The sequence below is a fragment of the Euprymna scolopes genome, chromosome 33 (genome assembly GCF_053919585.1).
Source record: "Euprymna scolopes isolate OS-2025 chromosome 33, ASM5391958v1, whole genome shotgun sequence".
Lineage (NCBI taxonomy): Eukaryota > Metazoa > Mollusca > Cephalopoda > Sepiida > Sepiolidae > Euprymna > Euprymna scolopes.
In genome coordinates this window covers 56,595,380-56,622,977 of record NC_136514.1, presented here as the reverse complement: position 1 = coordinate 56,622,977, position 27,598 = coordinate 56,595,380, and the positions used below count along the sequence as shown (strand labels likewise).

The 27,598-nt window shown below is 38.4% G+C and overlaps 1 protein-coding gene across 1 annotated transcript in view; it reads left to right on the top strand.

Annotated features, from left to right (window-relative positions):
* Nucleotides 1–27,598, top strand: part of LOC145258225 (uncharacterized) — a 371,050-nt gene that overhangs the window by 82,033 nt on the left and 261,419 nt on the right. The window contains exon 6 of the mRNA XM_080116177.1: nt 181–233. Within this exon, the coding sequence (XP_079972303.1) occupies nt 181–233 (53 nt within the window). The remainder of the gene's footprint in view (nt 1–180; nt 234–27,598) is intronic.

Below are 27,598 nucleotides of genomic sequence, written 5' to 3'. Positions count from 1 at the left end.
AACAAAACAAAAAAAAAAACAAGCAAGCAAAAATAAAAAAAACAAAAGAAAAAACAGCGCAATTTCATTTTTTCATAACACATGATATAGTACCCATAGATTTAGCCTGCAATTAAAGTTAAGGCCATCCACTATTTTAGAAGGGGAATTGTTATTTATGCTCTGTGATTGTATTTTCAGATTAAAAGAACTGAGATATCTTCATTTGCAATATAATGAGATTACAACGTTAGGTAAGTACGGTTATATTTTTTCTCTGAGAAATCGGTTTAATATTTGAAATATTGAAACTAAATTATAGATGGAATATCTATAAAAGACGGGAAGTTGACTTTATTCAAATAACCTTTTCCAAAACGCATATTTAAAAAAGATATGCTGTTTTCCAAAACGCATATTTAAAAAAGATATGCTGTTTCAGTAAATACAGAATTCAAGTATATTTTAGCACACAGAAAAAAGTATTCTGCGTTCATTTTTCAGTATCGTCTCATCCTTTAAAACCAATTTATAATGAAATATAATCCACTTATTTAGTGTTTCCTTTTCAAATATATTTATAGTGCTTCCTTTTCATATATATATATATATATATATATATATATATATATATATATATATATATATATATATATATATATATATATATATATCAAATTATTAAAGAGATAATATTTTTTTACCAGTTTCAGAAACTTACCAGTAGGTTCGTATAAAAAGCTTCGGAAATCTTAGCAATGCTGAGCTGCGCATACTGTGAAATTTTCGTACTGTTCCGCACAATGTAAACAACTTGCCATCGTAATTGCTGAATCCACGGTATTTGAGGTGTGTCAAATTATTAACAAGGCAGTTTGTTTTGTCAATAAAAATGGGTCGTAAAGGTTTGAGTAGTTCTGAAAAGAGTACTATTACAGAACAGCTAGCAAAAGGTAATACAACTATCAAAATATCGAAAACGATAGCAAGGTACTATCAAACTGTGAAGAACTTTGTCAAGGACCCTACAAAGGTATGTAAGAGAGCTGATAAAGGTAAATCTAGAGTTGTTTCACGCCGTTCTCTACTCCAAATTAAAGGTGGAGTTGTTAAGAACCCTGTCCAGACAAGTCGAGATGTCTTTGATCAAGCCGGATTGAAGGATGTCTCAAAAAGTACTCGATGTCGCCTTCTGAAAGAAGTTGCAAAGTCTGTTAAACCTGTGACAAATCCCCCATTAAAGCAACATCACATACAAAACCGATTGAAATGGACAGAGGACAACATGAAAACGGATCTTCCAAAGTTTTGTCACGGATGAAGTGCGTGTCACTCTTGATGGCCCAGAAGGCTGGAGCAAGGCTGTTAATGCCTGAGCTATGAAGGCATATTTTCTGTAAGGCTAAAACTTAAAACATGAATCAAGAAGTATTACATTACGCGTGCCTATTTGTAATGCTGTCGTTTGACCTTCATTTAGAAAATTTAATTATTTAATTTTTACACTTTTACACCGATTTTCTCCGACTAAAACACAAATATAAAGTTTTGCATGGGTTTGAATAACCTAAATATTAAGTTTCATGGGTGTAGACTAAAAAATGATGGAGGAGTTTGGTAGACAAAATTTTTAAAAAATAAATATATATACGCATACATAAATATATATAGAAAGAGGCTTGTGTTTAATATGACCTTTTTACGCAAATATTATGTAATGTGCATCCAGGAGACAAGCATCCGCGTGTTTGTGAGTTGTGTGGGTGCGTAAGAGAGACGGACGAAAAAGAAAGACTTACCTCGGGACCGGCTCGGCGTCGCCGACCGAAAATAGATAAAGAAAGATCAAGATGGCGGCCGCCGTCTTTTGTAAAGGATTATATCTCGCAAAGTCACATGAATTCTCGCAATATGCAAATTTAGCCGGCCTACAACGGCCATAAAAGCGGGTGATTGAAAGACGTTGGGGGAGCGATGATTGACTTGGTCGGGAATCGTGTTGCTGTTGCTTCTCGTGCCGTGTGAGGATATCTTACCGTTGTTGGGTCTGGTCTGAGTAACCGTTCGCGTCCGTCTAGGCACCTTGCTAGTTGGATTCCGTGCAGAACCAGTGTTTACTGGTTATTGTATTGCTTTACGTTGCTGCAACATTATACATCAACAGAGGGCGCAGTATTTTTAAAGGATTTTCCTTATACATCTACAGAGGGCGCAGTAATTTTTTAAAGGACTTTCCTTACACATTTTTCTACAAGCTATTTCGACTATTTGGCCTCTGGGACTATGACCGAGTCGAAATTCGACTTAAAGCTCATACCCTAGTTTGACGGGTCCACGTCCATTGTCGACTGGGTTGAAAGGGACGAGCTGACGTGCGACCTTTGTGAGGTAAAAAGGGTACACACTGTGATTCCCCTGAGATTGGCTGGGGGTGCCTTGAGTGTATATCAGCAACTCAGTGCTGCCGAAAAGGGAGATGTCACCGCAATTAAAGCTGCGTTGTACAAGGCATTCGCCATGGATCCTTGTACGGCCTATGAAAAATTTGCTTCCCGAAAACTTCTACCGGAGGAAAGCGTGGACGTTTTCTTCGCGGAGTTAAAGAAACTCGCAGTCCTATTCGGTGGAGGGGTGTCGGAGCGGACGCTCGTGTACGCGTTTGTGGCGGGCCTCCCACTCGGGTGAAGCAGCTACTGAGAGCCTCAACCAGCGTTTCAACAACGACCATGGAACACTTGATGGAACGTGCTCGAGCCATCATCAAAGATGAGGAGGACCTGGGGGAACCAGTTGTGATGGCGACACAGGCAGGCCAGATTGGCGCTCGGGAGATTCCGAATCAGAACCCTGAAAGCAATGGGAAATGTTTTCACTGCGGCCGACGCGGACATTTTTCAAGGAATTGCACCAACAGGGGGCGTGTGCGCTGTTTTAATTGTGGCGCTTTGGGGCATCTAGCCCAAAACTGTGCGGGAAATGTATCAGGGGAGAGGACGTCAGCGCCGCCCTGCTCCTCGAGCAAAATTTGAACAAGGCGCAACCAGTGATGACCGTCTACATAAACAGGATACCCTGCTCAGCACTTCTCGACTCAGGCTGTTCGCATACTATAGTGAGCGCTAGGCTGTGTCCAAGTTGGACTAAGAGAAAGATCAAAGTCACCACGATAGGAGGCGAGACCCAGAAATGCTGTGGAGCTGGAACTGTCGAGATCTACACGGACACCGGTGCAGCCACTAAGATCAATGTGCTCGTGACCCAAGGAAATCTCCTGGGGTTTGACCTGTTGCTCGGGTACGATGCCATCAAGGCGCTGGGGGGAGTCGCAATTCATCGGGATGGAAAAGTGCGATTCTTGAAGGTCCCAGTGTGTGCAGCGCTCCACATCGATCGGTCGGATTTTACAGTGGACTAGGACTCTCGCAAGAAGGCCTGAATTGCATCTTGGAAGTGGACCGAGGGAATGGCACCGACCAAACTCAAGAATGGGGTTGCAGAGTACCCTATACCCAGTGAGGCCCGAGCAGAATACGAAAGGGAACTAAAGGCGTGGATCCAAGATGGCTGGTTAATCCCCTATCCTGAGGACAAGCTTGAGCCTCCCAAGGGTCTAATACCCTTGATGGCAGTAGTCCAGCATAACAAGTCGAAAGTACGGCCCGTGCTGGACTATAGGGAGCTTAACAAGCATATTGAAGCCTACACTGCCGATGCTGACGTATGCGCCAGCAAGTTGAGGGAATGGCGTCAGAAAGGCACTAATGTCTCGATATTGGATTTGCGAAAAGCCTATTTACAGGTGCGAGTTGATGAGACATTGTGGCCGTTCCAGACAGTTTGGTTCCAGGGGCAGAGGTACTGCCTTACACGCCTCGGCTTTGGCCTAAATGTGGCACCACAGATCATGAAGACTATTGTCAACACAGTATTGTCCCAAGAAAAGCCCATGAGGGACTCAACATCAGCTTACATTGATGACGTATACGTCAATGAAGATGTACAGTCTGCGTCGTGTGTCAAAGAAAAGTTGGCTCAGTTTGGTCTGGAATACAAGAATCCCGAACGTTTGAGGGAAGGAGCACATGTATTGGGATTGGATGTTTATGAAGAAGATGGCACCCTACAATGGAGGCGTGGCAGTGAAATTCCAAGCATCCCCAACATCGTTACAAGGCGGACCGTTTTTTCTTGGTGTGGAAAACTTGTTGGTCACTTACCGGTCTGTGGCTGGCCCCGCGCAGCTGTTGGTGTAATTAAACGCAGAGCAAATTTAACAACCACGGGTTGGGATGACATATCCGATGATGTCCTACTAACTCTGATGATTAAAGAGACACTGTAGAGAGTGAACAAGAAGGACCCTGCCTGTGGGCGGTGGTGTGTTAACGGAGACAACGTAGGTGTGTGGGTTGATGCCAGTTCTTTGGCGTTGGGAGTATCGTTGGAGCAAGGAGGAAACGTGTTCGAGGATGCATGTTGGCTGCGGCCCGTAACAGATTCTCAGCATATCAACCTGGCAGAGCTGCACGCCGTTGTAAAGGGAATAAATCTGGCCTTGCAGTGACAGTCTAAGAAGTTGACCTTGTACACAGATTCTCTCTGTGTCTACCACTGGGTGTCTGACACACTTTCAGGGCGAACACGAATCCGTACCAAGGCAGCAAGCGAAATGTTAATGCGGAGAAGGCTAGACACGCTAAAAAACCTGGTATCTGAGTATGGACTATCACTGAGCGTCACTCTGGTGCCATCACATTGTAATCATGCTGACCAACTGACCCGAGTACCTCACAAATAGTATGAAGCCGCGAAGATGGGAATGGAGATTACTGCTCGATCTTGTGCATGTCAAATACAAAAAATTCATGCACATAGCGGACATCCGGGTATCAAGAGGACCCTTTATTTTGTGAGGCGTGTATACCCAGCAGTGACCAAGATGGATGTCAGACAGATCATCAGAAATTGTGAGGCTTGCCAGTCTATTGATCCTGCACCAGAGCGATGGCAGAAGGGTCGATTGGAAGTTGAGAGTGTGTGGCAGCGGCTGGCCATGAACATTACCTATTACAGTGGCAAGCCCTTTCTAACTCTCATTGATTGCGGGCCTACGAGATTTGCGGTGTGGCGGCAGATGACCAGGCAGGATTCAGCAAATGTTGTTCGCCACCTATCATCCATTTTTTCTGAGCGAGGTGCGCCGGAAGAGCTCCTGACTGACAATGATGCAACGTTTTGTAGCCAGCAAGTCCGGCAGTTGTTGGATGAGTGGGGCGTCCGACTACGGTTGCGATGTGCGCATGTGCCGTCAGGAAATGGCATTGCTGAAAGAAGCCATCGCAGCATCAAGAGAATTGCTGCCAGGAAGCGATGTACTATTACGGAAGCCACATATTGGTACAACATTACGCCAAAGGACGGGACGCCTCCTTCAACCGCACCTGCGAATGCTATTTACACGTACCGAGTCGGAGTGAAGGGAATCAACACTACGCAGCCAGCCGACAAGGGAACATGTAACAGATATGAAGTGGGAGATCCAGTGTGGGTGCGGCCTCCAGGAAATCGGTGCACCTTTAGGGAATTTCCCTAATAAAATAAAATAAAATAACACAATTCTATGAACAATGACAAACAACTTCTTCAACTTAACAAGGGAAAGGTTTATTTGCAAAGCGTACTGAAGGAAGAAAGTAGAGTCGGGTCTCCACTGCCTTACGAGGTAGTTACAACCCGCGGGCGCGGCTGTCGTCAATACCTTTAGTAGGAGCAGCGAAGAGAACAGGCGTCTAGCACCGACGAAGGCTGGTAGCGTAAGAGAGAGTTTTCTTCTGGGACCGGAAGCTGTCTGGTCCCTAGGGGTCAATTTGTATTCGTGCGCAAGTCCTCAGATTGGACAGTCTAGCGCCTCATCACTCACTCAGAGGAAGCGAATGCGCGAGAAGAAAAGGGGTCCATTTGTGTCTGCTACATAACCCCCTGCTTAGGCTGAAAGCCGACAGAGACAAAGGTAGCATAACAAATAGCAGAAAGAAAAATACAATAAGAAATGTCCGTCTCTTTAGGTTATTTTCTTGCAGAAAAAAAATGTTCTTACTTTTCTGTGAAAAGTTGGAATATTTGCAGAAAACGTTCTGTTCTAAAAAGGAGAGAAGAAAAATGTTCTTTTTCAACAGAAATACACTGTTTTGCAAAGTCTCTTCGGCCAATGTACCCGTCGACCACTACGTGTAGTGGTCACATAATTGTTCTCACGTGGAACATTTACCTCAGGTGTATGATTATGCTGTGTGTATGTTGGAGGAATGTGTGGCTCAGGTGTTAATGTGTCCAGAAAGGCTCTTTTTACCCTATCTACCGATACTGTCTCTTTTTTACCACTAATGTCTAGGATAAAAGTTTTATCAGTGCGTGAAAGCACGCGATAAGGGCCAGTGTAAGGTGGAGTTAGGGGGGCTTTTACTGCGTCCTTTCTAAGGAACACGTGAGTCCATGTCGCTATGTCCTTCGGAACCAAAGATTTAATGGTCTGTTCCCTAGGGTGCATCGGCGGTAGCTTACTGAGATAAGCTCGTAGTCTGTTGACATATAGAGCTGTGTCAGTTGATATATCCTCTATCGGGGTCAGCATCTGACCTGGCAACGATAGAGGTGCTCCATAGACCAGTTCGGCTGCGGAATATCCCAGGTCCTCCTTGATTGATGCCCGACAGCCAAGAAGGATGACCGGTATGTACTCGCTCCATCGCTGTTGATCAGGGTAAGCGCGTAATGCAGCTTTCAATTGGCGATGGAAGCGTTCTATCATCCCATTTGAAGCAGGGTGATAGCTTGTTGTCCGAATGCGAGTGATCCCGAGGATCTTGGACAGTTCCCGGAATAGGTGGGATTCGAATTGTGCACCACGATCAGTGGTGATTGTAGTGGGAACTCCGTAGCGCGATATCCAGCCTGATATAAGGGCTCGCGCTACAGATTCAGCCGAAATGTCACTAAGTGGGATGGCTTCTGGCCACCGTGTGAAACGGTCTATGCAGGTCAGGAGATAAGTGAATCCCTGACTGACCGGCCATGGTCCAACCAAGTCAATGTGAACATGGCTAAACCGAGCGTCTGGGGTGCTGAATGTTCCAAGGGGTGCGCGGATATGCTCGTGCACCTTTGACTTTTGGCAGGATACACAGGAACGTGACCAAGCAATGATGTCACGCCTCATGTTAGGCCAGAAAAATCTAGCTGTAATCAGCTTTACTGTGGCTTTGCGTCCGGGGTGTGCCAGGTTGTGTAGAGTGTCGAAAACAACTCTACGGTGGGTCGTTGGAACGAATGGTCGAGGTGAATCCGTTGAGGTGTCACAGATGATCTGCGTGTCAGAAGTAGGCACGGGCAGATATGCGAATTTGCAAGTCCCGAATTCAGGTGACGATGGATCCAACGTGTCCAGACTTGGCTGGTCCAAGGCCATCTGTTGCAAATCGATATCCGATGGTGAGGACAGAGAATTGATGGGCAGGCGAGACAATGCGTCTGCTGCTGCGTTCTGCTCACCCGCGATATGTCGGATATCACTAGTAAACTGCGAAACAAAGTCCAAATGACGTGTTTCGCGGGGAGAATATTTGTCCGGCTTAGCACGCAGTGCGTATGTAAGCGGACGGTGATCGGTGTAGATCACAAATTGTCGGCCCTCGAGTGAATGTTGGAAGTGTTTCACTGCGAGGTACATTGCCAGTAGTTCGCGGCCAAACGTGCTGTAACGTTGTTCGGCCGGTTTCAGCTGTCGCGAAAAGTATGCTAGAGGTTGTAACTGTTGTTGGTGCTGCTGTTGCAGCACTGCACCTACAGCTGTGCCCGATGCATCAACGACCAGTGAAAACTGGGCATCGGGTACAGGATGTGCCAGCAAAGATGTCGTCGCTAGTTTATTTTTCACTTCAGCAAATGCTCTAAGTTGGATCTCATTAAGTGAGATCTGCTCGTTTTTCTTCTTCCTGTTACGTAACAGGTCGGAAAGAGGAGCTAAGAGATCCGCACAGCGTGGGATAAAGCGTCTGTAGTAATTCAACAGACCAAGGAAGTGCCTAAGTTGGCGAAGTGAAGTGGGCGGTTGAAGGTCTTGTAGAGCCTTCACCTTTTCCGGCAACGGAGATATACCGTCTGGGCTGATAATGTGGCCCAGGAAAACTAGTGACGTAACACCGAAAACACATTTACCAGGGTTAATCCTCACTTGGTATTGCTGAAACCGTTCAAAAAGTAGGCGGAGGTGAGTGACGTGTTCCTCAGGTGAGGCACTAGCCACGAGAATGTCATCTATATAGTTATAGACGAAATCTAAATCACGCACTACTTCATCCATAAAGCGCTGAAAAGTACTGGCAGCGTTACGTAGGCCGAAAGGCATAGTAAGAAATTCAAACGCTCCAAATGGGGTTGTAACCGCAGTCTTGGGTATGTCGGCCGGATTCACCGGGATCTGATGGTAAGCCTTAACTAGATCTAGCTTAGAGAAAGTCTTACAGCCATGCAGAGAGGAAGCAAAGTCCTGAATATGCGGGATTGGGTAACGATCAGGTACCGTCATGGCATTGAGTCGTCTATAGTCCCCAGTTGGACGCCAATCTCCGTCTCGTTTTGGAACCATATGCAGAGGGGAAGCCCAAGGACTGGACGAGGGGCGTATAATTCCCAACTGTAGCATATGATTAAATTCTGCCTTCGCTGCTTTAAGTTTATCCACAGGAAGGCGACGAGGGCGTGAGAACACAGGAGCACCTGTGGTCTCAATATGATGTTTTGTGGTGTGCGTGGGTTTGCTCACCACAAAATTTAAATTGGTTAACTCCGGGTAGGAGTGTAGCACCTCATGGTATGGGTCATTTGCAGCGGCAATGAAAAATACCGGGCTGATAGATGGGGCATTAGATAACGAGCCAGGGACGGAAAGTTCCGTGCCAGCGTCTATCAGCCGGCGTCTGCGCATGTCGACCATTAAATTAAAATTATGCAAGAAATCCGCGCCTAGTATGGGGTACGGTAGATCTGCTACAGTGAAAACCCACGTAAAGTCTCTCCGTAAATTCAAGTCCAGAGAACGTGAAATTTGACCGTACGTGGGGATAGGTGAATGGTTCACCGCTTGCAGTGTTATCAATGACACTGGTGGCCTTTCTTTAAGTAGCCTAAGTGGCCATATACTACAAACAGCGCCAGTGTCTACCAAGCAACGTGCTTGAGATTTTACGTCAGTGACGAAATAGGCACGGTTATTTGCATTTTGTGGAAAGTTTGCCGTGCTCGTCTTTCCACAATTTAGTTTCCCTGGTTGTTAAAAGTGCAGGGCATTTTACAATTCCGTGCTTCAGCGCCATAGCGACTATGATAAAAACATAGTCCCGGCATGTTTGCACGGCGACGGTGGTGCGGGGAAGATGAGCGGCTTTTGTAGCGGCGTCTGGGTGAGTGCGACCTGCCCATATTGAGCTTGCTCACCTCTCTAGTGAGGCGTTCGATGGCCGTTAGTATAGCCACCGATGTAGCATCCTGTCTTACATTTGCGGTGCCTGCGGGTACCTCAGCAGGCTGTTGTGGAATCGCCGCGGTGGTAGGCCCCCTCACAAAGTCCATGACCTTGTCCGCCGATGCTGCTACTACATCGACGGTGTGTTTTTCAAACATTGGCGCAAGTATGGCCTTTATCTGCGCCGGCAGCCTTGAGAAAAAGAGCTGCTTAATTAAGGCACTGTCAGGAGGGACGTCCTCTGCCAGTTCCCTCATTCTACGGAGTAGTTCCGTCGGCCTGCGGTCACCTAAGTGCTCGTCATGGACCAGCGTTTGAAAACGCTTTTCCGCCGACACGGACGTCCGTAGTAGCACCTCCCGTTTTATGCTATCGTAAGTGGAGTTTAACGGGGTGTCCGTTATTAAGTCCTTGACCGCAGGAGTCAATGACGCGGGGAAGGCACTGAATAAAATGTGCAGCTACGTTTGCTCTGACACGTTGTTCGCCGCAAAATAAGACTCGAGTTGAGCAAACCAAACCCGGACGTCCCCAGCGAAGGCAGGCAACGTTGTCATCGTCACTACCGAAAGTAGATACCAAATATTTAAAAAAAAAAAATATATATATATATAATGTATCCGAAATCTGAAAGGACGCCGAATATGGACCACGTGGAGAAGAAAGGAGAAATATGGAGAAAATCTTTAAACAGAGACAATACAAAAAAAAAAATTTTAACAGGCCAATGGGGGAGGAGAAGAAAGAAACAAAATTACCATGAAATAAAGCTAAAACAAAATTATATCAGGAAGAGCCGTGAAGCAAAAAAAAAAAATGTGGACAATATGGGTTTTTTTTTTTTATTTTTTTTTTTTATAAATGTGTGTGAACCTGAAGATAAATGAACTCTTTAAGTACTTACATTTTGGCCGAAGAGTGCTAATGCGGAAAAACTTCGTGAAAGTTCTTTTTTTTTTTTTTTTGTTGTCGAGTTTTTTCTTTTTCGTACACCAAGAAAGTGTCACCTCTTTTTGTAGGTTGGCGTTCTTTTTTTTATGTGTAGCCCGCCGTTGTGAAAGAAAAGGGTGTTTTTTCTTTGTTTTTTTTTATGCTCCTTAGTTTATAATATATATATATATATATATATATATATATATATATATATATATATATATATATATATATATATATATATATAACGGGAAAAAACGATAAGGAAGAGAGGGAAATAACGTCTTTTTTTTTTTTTTTTTTAAGTTTTAAATGTGCTCTCCCGAATCCGTTGTCTGTTTATGTGTGTGGTTGGAAACCATGTGCTGGTTTTTAAAATGCGCGCCTTACCCTGTTAAAAAGCGAAAGAAGTGTCTGTTCGGAAATGTGTTATCACGACGGAGTCACCATTTTTAGGGAATTTCCCTAATAAAATAAAATAAAATAACACAATTCTATGAACAATGACAAACAACTTCTTCAACTTAACAAGGGAAAGGTTTATTTGCAAAGCGTACTGAAGGAAGAAAGTAGAGTCGGGTCTCCACTGCCTTACGAGGTAGTTACAACCCGCGGGCGCGGCTGTCGTCAATACCTTTAGTAGGAGCAGCGAAGAGAACCGGCGTCTAGCACCGACGAAGGCTGGTAGCGTAAGAGAGAGTTTTCTTCTGGGACCGGAAGCTGTCTGGTCCCTAGGGGTCAATTTGTATTCGTGCGCAAGTCCTCAGATTGGACAGTCTAGCGCCTCATCACTCACTCAGAGGAAGCGAATGCGCGAGAAGAAAAGGGGTCCATTTGTGTCTGCTACACACCGACAAGTTTAAGCGAGGACAAATATCTGGAGTGATTAGCCAGCAGTCTGTTTTGGTCGATGGAACCCCACGACATGTGCGAGATCTTCGCCCAGCTACCGAGGTGCGTCACACAACTACAGAAGAAAGCAGTGAAGCGTCTAGTGATGAGCTGCCGATGCACGGATTCAGTGAGCCCCCTCCAGAGATTTATAGCGATACTTCATCTGATGAGGCGGAACCAGATCCAGAGCTTGAATCTGAAACAGTGAATGTACCTCTTCGCAGAAGCACACGCACTAAAAGGCCACCCCCACAATGCTCTCTATGTGATCATCAGATCAGGGGGAAGTGTAATGTGCATCCAGGAGACAAGCGCCCGCGTGTTTGTGTGTTGTGTGGGTGCGTAAGAGAGATGGACGAAAAGGAAAGACTTACCTCGGGACCGGCTCGGCGTCGCCGACCGAAAATAGATAAAGAAAGATCAAGATGGCGGCCGCCGTCTTTTGTAAAGGATTATATCTCGCAAAGTCACATGAATTCTCGCAATATGTAAATTTAGCCGGCCTGCAACGGCCATAAAAGCGGGTGATTGAAAGACGTTAGGGAAGCGATGATTGACTTAGTCGGGAATCGTGTTGCTGTTGCTTCTCATGCCGTGTGAGGATATCTTACCGTTGTTGGGTCCGTTCTGAGTAACCGATTGTTGGGTCCGTTCTGAGTAACTGTTCGCGTCCGTCTAGGCACCTTGCTAGTTGGATTCCGTGCAGAACCAGTGTTTACTGGTTATTGAATTGTTTTACGTTGCTGCAACATTATACATCTACAGAGGGCGCAGTACTTTTAAAGGATTTTCCTTATACATCTACAGAGGGCGCAGTAATTTTTTAAAGGACTTTCCTTACACATTTTTCTACATATTACGCAAGTATAAATCATGTAGAATATCCTCATGAATATAAGTGCACGTAATATTTAACTAAAGATGATCATACCATGAGAAAACCGAAAAAAAACAAAAAAAAACTAATAGAGAATTAATTTACATAAATGTTTAAAAGAATATGGAAATTATCTAGATCTTTTTCAGATGAATGCAATGTATAACAAAGTTGTATTTTTTTAACAGAAAAAAGTTCGCCCTTATTATTCTTGGCCTTCGGGCTAAGATCTTTTTTCTGTTATCAAAGTGTAGTATATGTTCCGGTAGATACTGCAATCAAAGTAATATGTGGGGGCAACTTCACATATCAGACCATTGCTCTTGTAGCAATCAGTTATTTGTCAATGTAGGGGAAATCTTTCATACCAATTGTCACTATCCCTCTCCCCTTCACTCGCCACATTCAAAAACGGTCTTCTGCTTAAATTGCTCAGTGGGAAAGCAAATAAATAAACAGGCCATTGCTCTTAAGCAATCAGTTTTGGTCAATGTAGAGGAAACCCTTCATACAAAATGTCACTATCCAGTTCCCTCTCGGGAAATCTGCCCCCCCTCCCCTTATTCTCCACATTAAAAAACGGCCTTGTGCCTAATTTTTCTCAGTGGGGAAGCAAATAAATAACTAAATAGAAAAAAGGGTTTTTAATATGAATATCAATACACACAGAAAACAAATGTATAGGATTTGCCTTAGTTTAGAGGGTGATTATATAAAGCAAGCGCTTAGAAGTTCTGTTCGGTCGAACTGATTCTCTGTAGAATATCTAAAAAAAACATCTTAAAAAACATCTAAAACAAACAAACAAACAAACAAACAAAAAACAGAAGAAACAACAACAACAACAAAAGCAGACCTCCCCCCGGAAAAATACCAATCCTATTTACAAAGATGGCTGGAAACTTAACCGGTATTGAAAGTGACATGACAGCAATGACGTGTCAGTTGAGATTAAAGACAATCCCAGATGTTGTGAATGTGTCCAGAGACGGGGCAGGTGAGGAACAAGACAAGGGTATAAATGGGAGAAAGAGGAGAGGAAGAAGAAAATCAAATAAGAACGACAGACTAATGAAAAATATATTAGATACGAACAATAAAAAAAACGAACTTGAGAATCAAGGAAGAAGTAGTTGAAATATAAAATGTGTTTTAGGGGCGGCAAACTTTAAATTAACAAATTCAAATTGACACTTTTTTAAATTGTAGATTTGGTAATTATCAGTTATTTTAGAATCCAGCTTGGTTTAGAAATTCACCATGAAGAGACTGACATTCGAGCAGCGTTTGCAAATTGCAAATGATAAGATCAATTTATTGAGAGAAACATTTGATGAATGACTAATTTCACAAAATATGTACATTCCCATGTCTACGCTAATAAACCTGACACAGTGGATGGCTTGAAGCCCGCTGTCATGTGGAAGCTACCTGTGAGTTCGTTGTGCTTCCGCCTGCGCCGCTGTACAGGAAGTTACCGATGGGGCACCCTGGTGCCCCCATTCATAGGCCGGTCTTTGAATCGAGCCAACGTACACACAACGATCTCTGTGTGCAGACTCTTGTCAAGGAACAATGTAGGTAAGGAGCGTCAGACCGAGTGGCATGTCCAACCATTAATGTTGTATATTGATTTATATTGGAGGAGATGATATATTAAAACGTGTCATGTGTTATCTAGTGAATGTAAGAGATTGTTCTTTTAACAGACAGATAATAAACGTATAAATCGTATGTATGTTGTTTAGCCAGGAGGACATGATATTGACGTGTAAACTGAGTCATGTTGTATCAGACTTATCACACGGGATAATTTTACTGTTCATATGTAAGAAGAATAATATATGCATCATACCTTTTTTTCTTGAAGAGTTCTTCTGTATCTTCCCGCTGCTCCGTGACGAATCATGAAGCGATCAGCACCATCCAATTGAGACATCTGTTCTTATTTGTGAAACCATAAAACAACTCTTTATATTTTTATAATATAAATTTATTAAATTTTATCTCAAATGGTTTTTGCAGTTCGTCTACATTTTCTATTCTTACAGCTCGCTCTCTAGCTGTCTGTCCACTCCTGTCTAGACGTCTGTCCGCTATGGTGGTCAAAACTCAACTCCCTGAATCTCTCCAAAATTAACTACATCACGTGTTCTCTTACGTCACCTAATTACGTGTCTCAGACCAACCTAATGTCCACAACTAGTTATTTGTTTATTCAAAACCCCAAAATAATGTTTACATCTATTTTCTATTTTCACATTCCTTTTGCGATTCACACGTCAATCATTTCTTCCTCAATTTAATTGCTTATTCTTCTAATCATAATAACTGATCCAGCGACCATCCGTCGCTCAAATCAATCAATAATAATACAATAACAATATTAATAATGTTTTGACCCTTGATCCCGCTTGCCACAGTTAACAGATACGCTATGATCACAGCCTAAAGGGTCATAACATTATATTAAGAGGGCCGTCTAATGCCGACCCCTGGAGTGGTAGTGTGCCGAGGACAGTGTAGTCTCCATTATTAAAAATATGATAAAGAAATGACAGACCATCATTGAGACCGGCCTATGAAAAACAAGTAATAATAGCATTCGACGCGTTAAATAGAAGTTGATGAAATAGATATGAAAAAAAAAGAAAAATAAAGAATAAAACGAAGAAATACCGGCCATCATGATAAAAAGAAAAAAAAAAGAAAAAAAGAAAGAAAAAGAAAAAGAGTATAAAGATGACAACGACAACGATGATGATGATGATGATGGTGATGATGAAAACTGAAACAGAATAACACTGCTTAAACATAACTACAAATAGAACTAAGAATACGTTACATAAAATCCAATGAAACTGAAAATGCCAGGGTAGGTATGTAAGATAAATCCTATAATCTGCCTGCTCCAAATACACAGTGATATCAGCATCAGTTTGCCAAACAGAAAATAATCTTTAAGAGTCAGAGAGAATAGAGACCAAACCGCCACTGAAAAGGCAGAGTACTGAGATCCTAGGAGGGTAGTTTTAGATTTAGGGTTAGATAAATGGAACGGTTTCGAAACCCATTACGGCTAGTCTTAAAGTTAGGGTTAGTTTAAGACACAGTACTGGAACCCTGAGAAGGCTAGCTTTAGGGTTAGGGCAAGGGTAAGGACAAGGAAAACTGGAATCCTGGGGAAGCTAGTTTTAGGATTAGAGTTAAAGTTAGAGCTCAGACTACTGGAATAATGGGGAGGTTTATTACCATTTAATGTTTAGAGAAAACTAACCACTATTCTCAGTGATAACTCAATGGCAAAGGGCTGTTGCAATAACACAAAATTTATTTGCAAAGGTGATTTTTTTCGCTGATGGATCACTTTATATCAAGACTGAATGGCATAATCACGACATAACCACGTTGACACACTGGTTCTCGTTAGAGCAACGAAGTAAAGCAACGTTGAGTCTGGTCAGTACCAGATGGGTAACCAATTTGGGAATTCCAGGCGCTGTATGTAGGAGGACGTCGACACCTCCCTGCAAGATTTTCAAAAACCTAACGGCGTGATCTCCACTAACGGGGACATACATACGACTGGGGACCACGTGTGAATTTCATACTCCCATGGAACATCCTCCTTTGGAGGAAGCCGGTTAAATCCGCATAGTGGTTAGTGCCGTTTACATTTTTTCTAATGGTACTCGATGATTAATGAAATTGAATGAAAGGTGAAGAACCTTATCAGAGGATTTGTAATACTATCGCTTCCCGGGAGGGTTACTTGGTTGATGAACGTCTTGGGAATGCAACCAGCTCCACGGGGAATGAACGATATCCAACGATATCTAAACGATAGGAACATGCTGGAAACATAACGAAAACGGGTCGATCCGTCGTCGGCTATAACTGTTTGGCACGGGTCGCATTATGTGTGGTCATTGCAGGCATCTTCCCATCGTCGCTTGTTGCGTGTTCATTGCAGCTTTCTGTCGTCGGCATTAATGGTATGCTGAAATCGAATACTTGTATGAAAACAGCGACAAAATACATTTTTATAAAAATATATATAATTTATTAAACAGTTAACAAGTTAGGAAACATATTTAGTCGACCCATCGCGTACAGCGAGCAAACCTCAACTGTCTTTACAACAATCAAATTATATTTCATTTCTCTCTTTCTTCATTGAAAGAGAGAGGAAGAGAGTCAAAGAGAGAAATAGAGAAAGAGAGAGAGAGAGAGAGAGAGAGAATGAGAGAACGATGCGTTTCACGCAATGATTTGTTTTTCAATTTATGTCAGCATTGTTTTTACTTTTATTATGTACTGAATTATAAACATATGTCAACCTGGCTTAAGTCATCACAGTACATTTTCAAAATCACAAACACCTGTTTTACACAATTGCACCGCACAAGTTAGGCACAAGGTTCATTAATGTAGAAGCCGTTAGCTCCCTTAAAAGGGGCTACGTCATTGTACCACATCTCGTCCCCCCGACGATTATTGGAACGAACAATGTTTGTTTACTTCTGGGGATGGTGTATGATAGGAATCTACTAACATTAAATTTGAAGACAACTATGTTATAATATGTTGGGAAGTAGTTCCACGGCAATGTGTCTCATAGACGAAAACTTGAGTGTTATTTTCACAACCTTTTGGTCAATGTAACCTTCGACCTTCTTCAAATCTATCTTGTCGAACTCGGGAATGCTTCTGTCAAACTTGGGAATTTGGACGAAATTTCAAACGGAATCCTGTAGCTAATTCAGGGGATAGCATGCTCTCGTTCCGTCAGCCAGGGATCTAAAGTAATTCGCAATTGCATTTTTCGGTCGCCCACACTGAGAATTGAACCTTTTAACATTCAGGAGAATATCACTTTTATTAGTTTTTTCAAGTACTCTACCCACTACGATACTATTCCATTGATTACTGTACACGCAATAACCCTCATCACCTAGTGGCTTCCGGGCCTTGATAAGTGGTGACCTCCATGTAAAAAAAACAAAACAAAAAAAAAACAACAACGCTCCGTCCAAATTCCCGAGTTCGACAAGATACACTTGAAGGAGGTTACATTGACCGAAACGTTGTGAAATTGACACTCAAGATGAGAACGGTATTCCAAAGACTCAATGACCATGTTATAGTCAGCTGGTAAGCAGCCCTATGATACACCTGTGTACATTGTGTTTCACAGAGGGATAGTACAAGGCAAGAAACTTTGCTCATGAAATGTTCGTTAAGTTTTAAGAGTAAAAGAAATTATTGACAGTTTTTGGAGCTAGACGAATATTTGTTGCGAATGTTTTACAGGGGGGGGGTGCATACGTTGAAGCTTGGTCGAGCACCTGCTATGAAAATGACGATAGAGCAGAGATAGACTCGCAACGTCTCTTCTGTGAGAAGGAAGAGGTAGGAAGTTGAGAAAAATGCATTGCCCACTAGATTTCGAAGACACTAAAGGTATGAAAAGGTGCTCTGAACTGCTACACCTCCGATGTGGCAACACTAGTGCAATAGTATTAGGATTGTACTTCAAATGATGTCAGAAATACCAAAACGGACAAACAGACAGGTATTACAGGTGTACCAGAAAACGTAAACTTGGTGAATTAGTAATACGCTTTCTGTTTTATTGAAACTGTTTTTCATATTAATAGTTTTTTTTAGACTATTTAATGTGTAATTACTAGGAATATGACAACAGCATATTCTTTTCATTGTTTTGGCTCCCGAGTATATATCCATCACAGTTAGACATAGTTAATCAACTGAGAACCACATCACTCTATATAAAAGTGTATAAGATATCAACAGATACACACTCGAGAGTCAAAACAATTAAAAGAATATGCTGTTGTCCTAGCCCTAATGATTATACAGAAATTATCTCCGCTTACGAAGGAAATATTTTTATAATAAAACGAACATTTTTTTTATTATGTATTTAGGCAATTATTTTTGTGTTATTTTTCTCTTACATGATTTAAAAACTCGCCAGTCTTAATAAAGGATTAAAATATTTTAAATTCCAGGATTAAAACTCTCATTTGGTTTCAGGCGGTTTTGACTAATTACTTGTTGTTGAAAAATAAAACTATGATGTCAGCTAACTCACGGCTTTAATATCTTCATAATAAAGAAAACATTATAAAAATTTATTACAAAAAAAAGAAAAAGAAAAAGATTTTTAATTTAGTAGTCCGGGACAACGCCGTGTTTGTTTGCCAATAATTAATCCGAATCAGAAGTAATTTGACAGCAAAAATACATCTAATTCGAATTAATCACTAGCAAACAAACCTGGTATCGCCTCGGAGCATTAAATATAAACTTGAAATTTGGAACATCTGTTTTTTTTTATCATATATTTTTTATTTTCAGGGCATTCATATTTAATCGCCTCTCAAAGATGACAGAGTTAGTCACAAAATCGATTTTTAATGTAAGGTAAATTCAGTTCACTAAAAAGGAGCACTCTCGATTTGGGCAAAAATCAAAATTGCCTCAGTCTTGAAGGCTTTCACTGAGCGAGGATAGAAAAAATGCAGTGTAGTATTTATTCTGATACTACAATTTGTTTCTGGCTCAAAAGTGTGTTATAAACTTATATAAAAATGTTTTATCTTAAGGGTTTATTTTCCTTTTCTATTCGTTTGTGTACATTCTTTTTATTGGCAACCTTCTGTCTCCTAAAACAATGGCATTCTGCACCAAGTTTGATTTACTACAGCATCTGCTGTAGCAAAATAATCCAAATTTAGATTTGCAGCAACGTTGGCAGATGCTGCAGTCAGGAATGGTGGGGTGGCAGGGGTGGACTTTATTCTCTCTCGCCTGTAGGTTCGCTTTTCTTCACATTGTCTTTCTCGCTTCTGTGTACAAATATATGGCCATCTATTATTCAAACATGTTTGAGTAGTATAATTTGTATATATAATGTCATCCACATGCCGTACTGCTTCGTTGTATCACAACTAATCAGTGCGGCTAGACACACACCTTTCCCCAGCCGTGGATCGAACCTACAACCGTATATATATATATATATATATATATATATATATATATATATATATATATATATATATATATATATATGTGTGTGTGTGTGTGTGTTACAATAACAGACCCGTTCTTGTAAGTGAGTAAATATGAAATAGGCATGAAATAGGATTCGAACTTGCGAAGCTACATTTGGAATTGAGAATTCCAATCATAAGTTAAAATAAATACAGAATGTTATTGGAAATAAGGAATGTGGAATCGCAATTGTTTAGCTCACACAAAATAGTTAGATATCTGTTTATTAGAAAAGGAATGTAATGATAAAATTTGTTTCTGTGAAAATTAAAATAAGGAATTTAATCGTCGATTGAAATTGTAAACATATTTTGTAAAGAGGTTACTCGAAAAATAGGTTACTGAACTCGTGGGGTTATGTCAGTGTGAGATGTTTTGCAACGTGACGCATGTCAAGGCAATGTGCTCGATGAGCACATGTTTGATCATGCGATGACGTGACGAGTTCTCAATATAGGTAGAGTTTTAGATGCATTCTGGCAGTAAAGAGAGTTAAGAGCCGAGAAGAGCCGAGAGAGGAGAGAGAGAGAGAGAGAGAGAGAGAGAGAGAGAGAGAGAGAGAGAGGTCAAAAACAGCTGCTGACACCAAACCTTGGAAGCGAAGGTTAGAGAGGAAAAGTCATGTAAAGAAACTTTGAATTCCTCGAGAGAAATCAAGACCGGTCATGAAATAAAGGACGTCATCATGAGTTTTTGTATCTGCGTCTTCGTGTTGTTATTCAACAGAAAAGCTATTGCCCATTTATGTTATAAGAACCTTGATAAAATCATCATCTAAAAAATATGTGTTAGAAAGTATATGTGTCAAAGTATAAATGTTATAGAAACACTCCCGTTCACAGCTGTCAAAAGTATAAATGTCAAACTGTTGGTCTATCTATCTATATATCAAAACTCCTCTCATTGTGTATTACATGCCGTTGTGTGTGTGTGTGTGGTACATATATTTTCAGACATACCTTCTGCTTCTTAGATGTTGGACCATCTGGAACATCTCGTCTGGGAGGGCAGACCTGGTACTTCCTTTGAACGAAGATTCAATCACTCCAAGACAAGGAATTGGTTTTATAGTTTATTTCACTTTCCAGATGTCTTGCAGAAAATGAAAAGTGAATCTTCGGCTTGTGTTGCTTCTGTTCTACACACGTCAGCACCCGCCCCAATAAAGGGGAGGAGACAACGGTGAAGCCGTCTGTTCTCTTCTAAGCCCAAACCAAATCTCCACGATTTAGCTAACCTGATCACGTGACTCACACACAATCCGATCAGCTGATCCTGATTCCGGTCAACGTGTCTAACTAGAATTTACACTCTCCCCCTCTCTCTCTTGATCCATTCTGTAATATATATATATATATATATATATATATATATATATATATATATATATATATATATATATATGTAAAGAATCGACTAAAATAAGATGGAAAACGGGGTGAGGAAAAGGAAAAAAATGGGGAAGTTACATGTAACAAATGTACAATTCAGTAAAATAAATGTCGATTAAAAACAATATCGTTAAAATACACCCAGAGCGCTTTTCGTTCAGATTAACTTTTCAAGGGTATAAGTCTGAAAATTATATTTTTTAGAATATTTGGTAGTGGAATGGAGTAAGTGCGGAGAGGAGGTTAAAAAAAATTATTTTAGTCGACTGAATTTCCGCTATGGTTCATTTCTTTACAATTATTTAAAAATTTATATATATATAATTATATATATATATATATATATATATATATATATATATATATATATATATATGAGATAGAAATATAACGAGCTACAGATTTAACGTAAAAGAGAGCAGATAAATTAAATAAAACGCGTTTAGAATCAATGAAATTATTAACAAAAACAAATGTTAACCAAGGGAGATGAGCCATAGCAAAGCAGAAAATGAAGCCGACGATAATAGTGTCTTATGCAAATGAAATGCTAGAACGAACTTGCTTTAAAAGCGTATCTAATATATAAAAAGCTATACGTCTGTCTGTCTTCATATTTTCAAACTCTATCTCCACCGAAACTAAAAATCGCAGCTCGGCGCTAGAGGCCTTAAATGATTGAATTTTTTACAGACCGCTTTTATAGGTCTTAATCAGTCAAAATAGGTTTCAATGGGTCAAAAGTGGGTTAAAATTGAAAAAAAAAAATCGTTATACATTTTGTACATTTATCGTAGTTTATTTTTATTTTTTATTTTTAATTATTCTATATGCGTGTCACGTTGTAACTGTGGTCACGTCACCAACTTCGAATGTTGCAGTTTCGGTTTCGATTCTAGCTGATGGCATCCAATACTTTTGTTTTACTTTTGAAATCACGACTCTATACGAAATCTGAACAAATTAAAATATCATATTTAAGCGTATTTTACGACCGGGCAAAGCCTTCCCCGCTAGTATCAATAGTTATATATGTGTTGTTAGTCTCTGTATGAATGTCATCCATACACATGTTCATAACTTATGAACCAGACAACGAAGACAAAAAGCTTGCATTTTCCAGAAGCTTAAATAATAAGTTAAGATGAGTTTGCATTTAGTATCTCTTGTGAAATTAAAATTTACATATCTTTACAGTATCTCTTGTAAAATTATAATCTAATATATAAACGCCTATGTGTCTGTCTATCTGTCTATCTGTCTCCATATTTTCAAACTCTATCTCTCCCCCAACTAAAAGTTGCAGAGCTGCGCTCGGGGTCTTAAATGATTGGAGCTTTTACGGACCGTACTTCTTTTGAGTTTTTAGCCGGTTAAAATAATTTATAAGGGGCCAAAAGTGGGTTTAAATAGAAAAAATCCTTATACGATTTTTACATTTATCTTTAATGTCTGATCAGGTAATATGCGTGTCACTTTGTTACAGCATTAACGTCACCAGCTTCGAATTCTACAGTTCTGCTTTCGGTTTCTGATGACACCCAACTATTTTTTACTTTGAAAATTACGACTCTATAATAATATATACGAAATTTAAACAAATTAAAATATCATATTTAAGCGTATTTTACGACCGGGCAAAGCCGGGTTCCCACCGCTAGTTTTACATATCTTCACACTAAAACTAAAATTTTACATATCCTTACAGTATTTTTTGTAAAATTAAAATGTTACATATCTTTACAGTGTATCTTGTAAAATCAAATATGTCAAAGGCAATATAAATCTGTCCGTCCCTCCGTCTGCTGTCTGTCTGTCTGTCTCCATATTTTAAAACTCTATCTCCTCCAAAACTAAAAGTCACAGAGAGCGCTGGGGGGGGTCTCAAATGATTGGATTTTTTATGGATCTTTATTTTTTTTATGGATCTTTATTTTTTTATGGATCTTTATTTTTTATGGATCTTTATTTTTTATGGAGCTTTATTTTTTATGGATCTTTATTTTTTTATGGATCTTTTATGAGTCTTTAGCCAGTTAAAATAGTTTCTAAGGGGATCAAAAATGAAAAAACAAATAGTCATATATTTTGTACATGTATCTTAGTTTATTTTTAGCCAGTACATATCCGTGTACCATTAGTACAGTGGAAACATCACCAGCTTTGAATGCTGCAGTTTCGGTTTCGATTCTAGCTGATGGCACCGAAATACTTTTATTTTACTTTTGAAATCACAACTCTATAATAATAATTACAAAATCTGGACAAATTAAAATATCATATTTAAGCGTATTTTACGATCGGGCAAAGCCAGCCCCCACTGGTTTTACATCGTTTTACAGTATCTTTTGTAATATAAAAATTTTACATATCTTTACAGTATCACTTGTAAAAATTAAAATTTTACATATCTTTACAGTATCACTTGTAAAAATTAAAATTTTACTATCTTTACAGATACTGTAAAAATCGAATAAAGATATATATATATATATATATATATATATACAATTTTTTTACAAGTGATACTGTAAAGATATGTAAAATCTTAATTTTTACAAGTCATATTGTAATTACAATTTTACATATCTTTACAGTATCGCTTGTAAAAATTTAATTTTACATATCTTTACAGTATCACTCGTAAAATTTTAATTTTATATATTTTTATAGTATAACTCGTAAAATTTTAATTTTACATATCTTTTCACTTGTAAAATTTTACATATCTTTACAGTATCACTTGTAAAAATTACAATTTTACATATCGTTTTAGTATCACTTGTAAAAATTACAATTTTACACATCTTTACAGTATCACTTGTAAAAATTAAAATTTTACATATATTTACAGTATCACTTGTAAAAATTTTAATTTTACATATCTTTACGGTATCACTTATAGAAATTGCAATTTTACATATTTTTACAATATCACTTGTAAAAATTTTAATTTTACATATCTTTACAGTATCACTTGTAAAAATTTTAATTTTACATATCTTTACAGCATCACTTGTAAAAATTTTAATTTTACATATCTTTACAGTATCACTTGTAAAAATTTTAATTTTACATATCTTTACAGTATCACTTGTAAAACTTGCAATTTTACATATCTTTACAGTATCACTTGTAAAAATTGCAATTTTACATATCTTTACAGTATCACTTGTAAAAATTGCAATTTTACATAACTTTACAGTATCACTTGTAAAAATTACAAGTTAACATTTCTTTACAGTATGATTTTAAAATTTTAATTTCACACATTTTTACAGTATCACTTGTAAAAATAAAACTTTTACATATCTTTTCAGTATCACCTTTAAAAATTAAAATTGTATATATATCTTTACAGTATCACTTGTAAGAATTAAAATTTTACATATTTTTACAGTATCACTTGTAAGAATAACAATTTTACATATCTTTACAGTATCACTTGTAAAAGTTAAAATTTTACATGTCTTCACAGTATCACTCGTAAAATTTTAATTTTACGAGAGATGTTTTAAATGCTCGCTACGTAGTTAACGACTGTATTTACCGAAGCTTTAAATTTCAAATGTAATTCTCTAATCTTATATTTATTGCTTCCCAACAACGCCTTGGGGAACAAAATAAAAAGAGAACAAAACATTGCATGTGCTTGATCCCGGCAAATTTCTATTACTCCTTCCTCGCGTTCAGTATAATATGAAGAGACGTTATGTTGATAATAGCAATAGTCATATTCACTTATCAGATGTAGTACTGTACTTTATTTATTGCTCTCGGACACCACCGGGTATAACATATTGTCCCGGTCACTTTTAAGTTTTTTCATCCATTCTTGGAAAATGATCAGAAGAAAAATAATGTTGATAACGACAAAAGAGAGTTAATATATACCATATACCAAAATATAATAATATAATCTTAGATTTAATGCTCCCGGAAAACGCCGAGTAAAATAAATGGTCCACAGTCATATTGTAGTTTCTATTATTGAGCCGCCGAGCGAAGTTATCGATTCCGCGGATCTGCTAAGTAATGGCTACCTTGATTACAGCAATTGTTTTAGTACAGATAGTCTAAAAAAAAAAAAAAAATAAAAAATAAATAAATAAAATAACAGTTTAAATTCAACTACGCATGGCGATTGCTGATCAGTCGATCTGCAAACGACGACCTGTTCACTTCATACGGACGTTAACTATGTAGGGAATTGCTGCAACTTATTAAGATCATTACTGTCGTCAAAGGACACAACAGGCATCAAGTTCCCCCAAGAACTTACTATATTGCCTATCACTGTCTCCTCAGCATTATTCTTAAACTGAAGCAGTGCGATTTTTCTTTAAAAATCTGAATTAAACTTCTTTTTAATTTTGCCATCATAGAAACTACTACCTTAGTAATGTGTATTCTGTTTATTCTGTTTTTCTCAACTAATCACACGTTTCTGTTTTCGTATGGACAGACAAGCCGCCAAAATATTATACACTTTTTTTTTATAGTAGATAGATATTAACAAGGTTAAAAAACGCATACGTGGTGTTTGCTGGTCATTCGATCTGCAAACGACGATCTGTCCACTTCATATCAATGTAAGCTATGTAGAAATTTATTGCAATTTATTAAGAAGTTCTAAATAATTCATCATTGCATTCTGAGTATCGCCCGCTCTGAGGATTGAACCTGCAACCCACTTATATATATATATATATATATATATATATATATATATATATATATATATATATATATATATATATATATATATAGTCATCCATCCACCTGCAGTACTGTTTCGCTGCTCATCAATGCAACTACCTCAAGCCTGGATAGAAACCCGACCGCCCGTACGGCAATCAAGGCTTCTAACCATAACGCTAATTGGCTGCTGCTGTGCGGGCAGTGAATTAACGGTGTTTTGACATCGTCCGAACACCTAACTCGATTTGTTTACACAAAGATCATCACTTAATACATTAATGGTAATTCGTGTATCACTTCCCAATATGCTCAACACAAGATAAGGAGCATTATAGTCATCCACATACAGTACTGTTTCGCTGTATCACAGCTTATTAGCGCGGCTAGACAGGCAACTACCTCAAGCCAGGATCGAAACCCGACTTCTTTCGTATTTCTTTCGAAACTCTGCGGATTAAGGACAATCCACTTAATGTGTGTCTTCTTTTTGAAAATTAAATATGATTTTAACTCTCCTTAAAGTGTTTTAAACTTGTTTTTTTTATTAATTTTTTGTTCTCATATATATATATATATATATATATATATATATATATATATATATATATATATATATATATATCTCATATATATATATATATATATATATATATATGAAATAAAATGGAGGTGGAAGGACCTGGATACTCAACGTTTCGCCCGATTTATGCGGGCTTCTTCAAGAGGGATGGTCATTGACGAGAGAGTCGGAGGATTGGGGCTAAATATAATGATGGGGGAGAGCAGCGTGTTTTCCTTATGTAAATTAGATGTCATATATACATGTATATACATTTTATGAGAGAAGAACTAATTAGAGTAAACTAGTGTAGTGGATTACGTCTAAAAGATAAAATATCGTAGAGATTAAAAATTGTGTTTGGAAATATAGCGGTGATAGATTAAATAAATAAAATGACACGAGATTACGAAAGAATCGTTTTTTTTTTTTTTTTTTAAATCATTGGTGGGAAGAGAAATTATTTCATATATGTTGTACAATAGCTGTCGAGAGTATGTTAAATTGTTTCATATATGTTTATAAATTAACCATCTGAAGTTAGGTAAATATATTTTAAATATGTGTTGTAAATTACTCGTCTCAAAAAGGTAAAATTATTTCATATACATTCTGTAAATTACCTGTCCTAGGGAAGGTACAATTATTTCACACATGTATAATAGCCGTCTTAGGTTAGGTAAAAATTTTTTTGCTCGAAATAGCAAATGATACATACACATAAAAAATCATTTTCTCCAAAGAATAACAATTATATTCAAAATTAACTTTAATTTTCTCATTGTTTTTACGGTTCCGAGCAACGCCGGATAGCCCCAAGAGTATATATATATATATATATATATATATATATATATATATATATATATATATATATATATATATATAATTCTTTTCACTTGGCACAATTAATTAAACTTGATGAAAACGCATTTACACTTTCAGAACATATATATCAGAAGTGACCATTCCAAGGCCAAATATATATATATATATTTTTTTTCATAATATTTTATTGTGTCTTAGATATGTTTCGTTGAATAGTCCAAAAATACCAAAAAAACTCACCAGAGGCAGTTTATATATTCCTCGGGGAAAACAAATAGTTGAGGATTTTTTTTCTTGAATAAAAAAGGATAAAGGATAAAAGTTGGTGAAAAGAAATGAAAATCTTTAAATATCATCAGATTGAAAAACTATATATTGGAATTTTTGCAGGAGAAAATAGTGTATACATTTTAAACCCACGAGGATGTAACAATATTTAAAGCGCTATATTTAATCTTTCTAATTCTAGCCGTGCTTACGAATTTTAGGTTAAAAAATGTAAAGGCGACTATCTCTCCCCCCTCTCTCTCTCTCTTTATATATATATATATATATATATATATATATATATATATATATATATATATATATATATCCGTATTTCTATCTGTTTATTCACAATAACATTGTAGATGATGCCATATCTATATATATATATATATATATATATATATATATATATATATATATATATATATATATATATATAGATAGATAGATAGATAGATAGATATAGTATAGAAGCTTACGTCATACATGATGCCATGTGTAACGTCATGTAAGGAGGGCAAAAAAAAAAAAAAAATTAAATAAAAATAAAAATAAAATAAGAT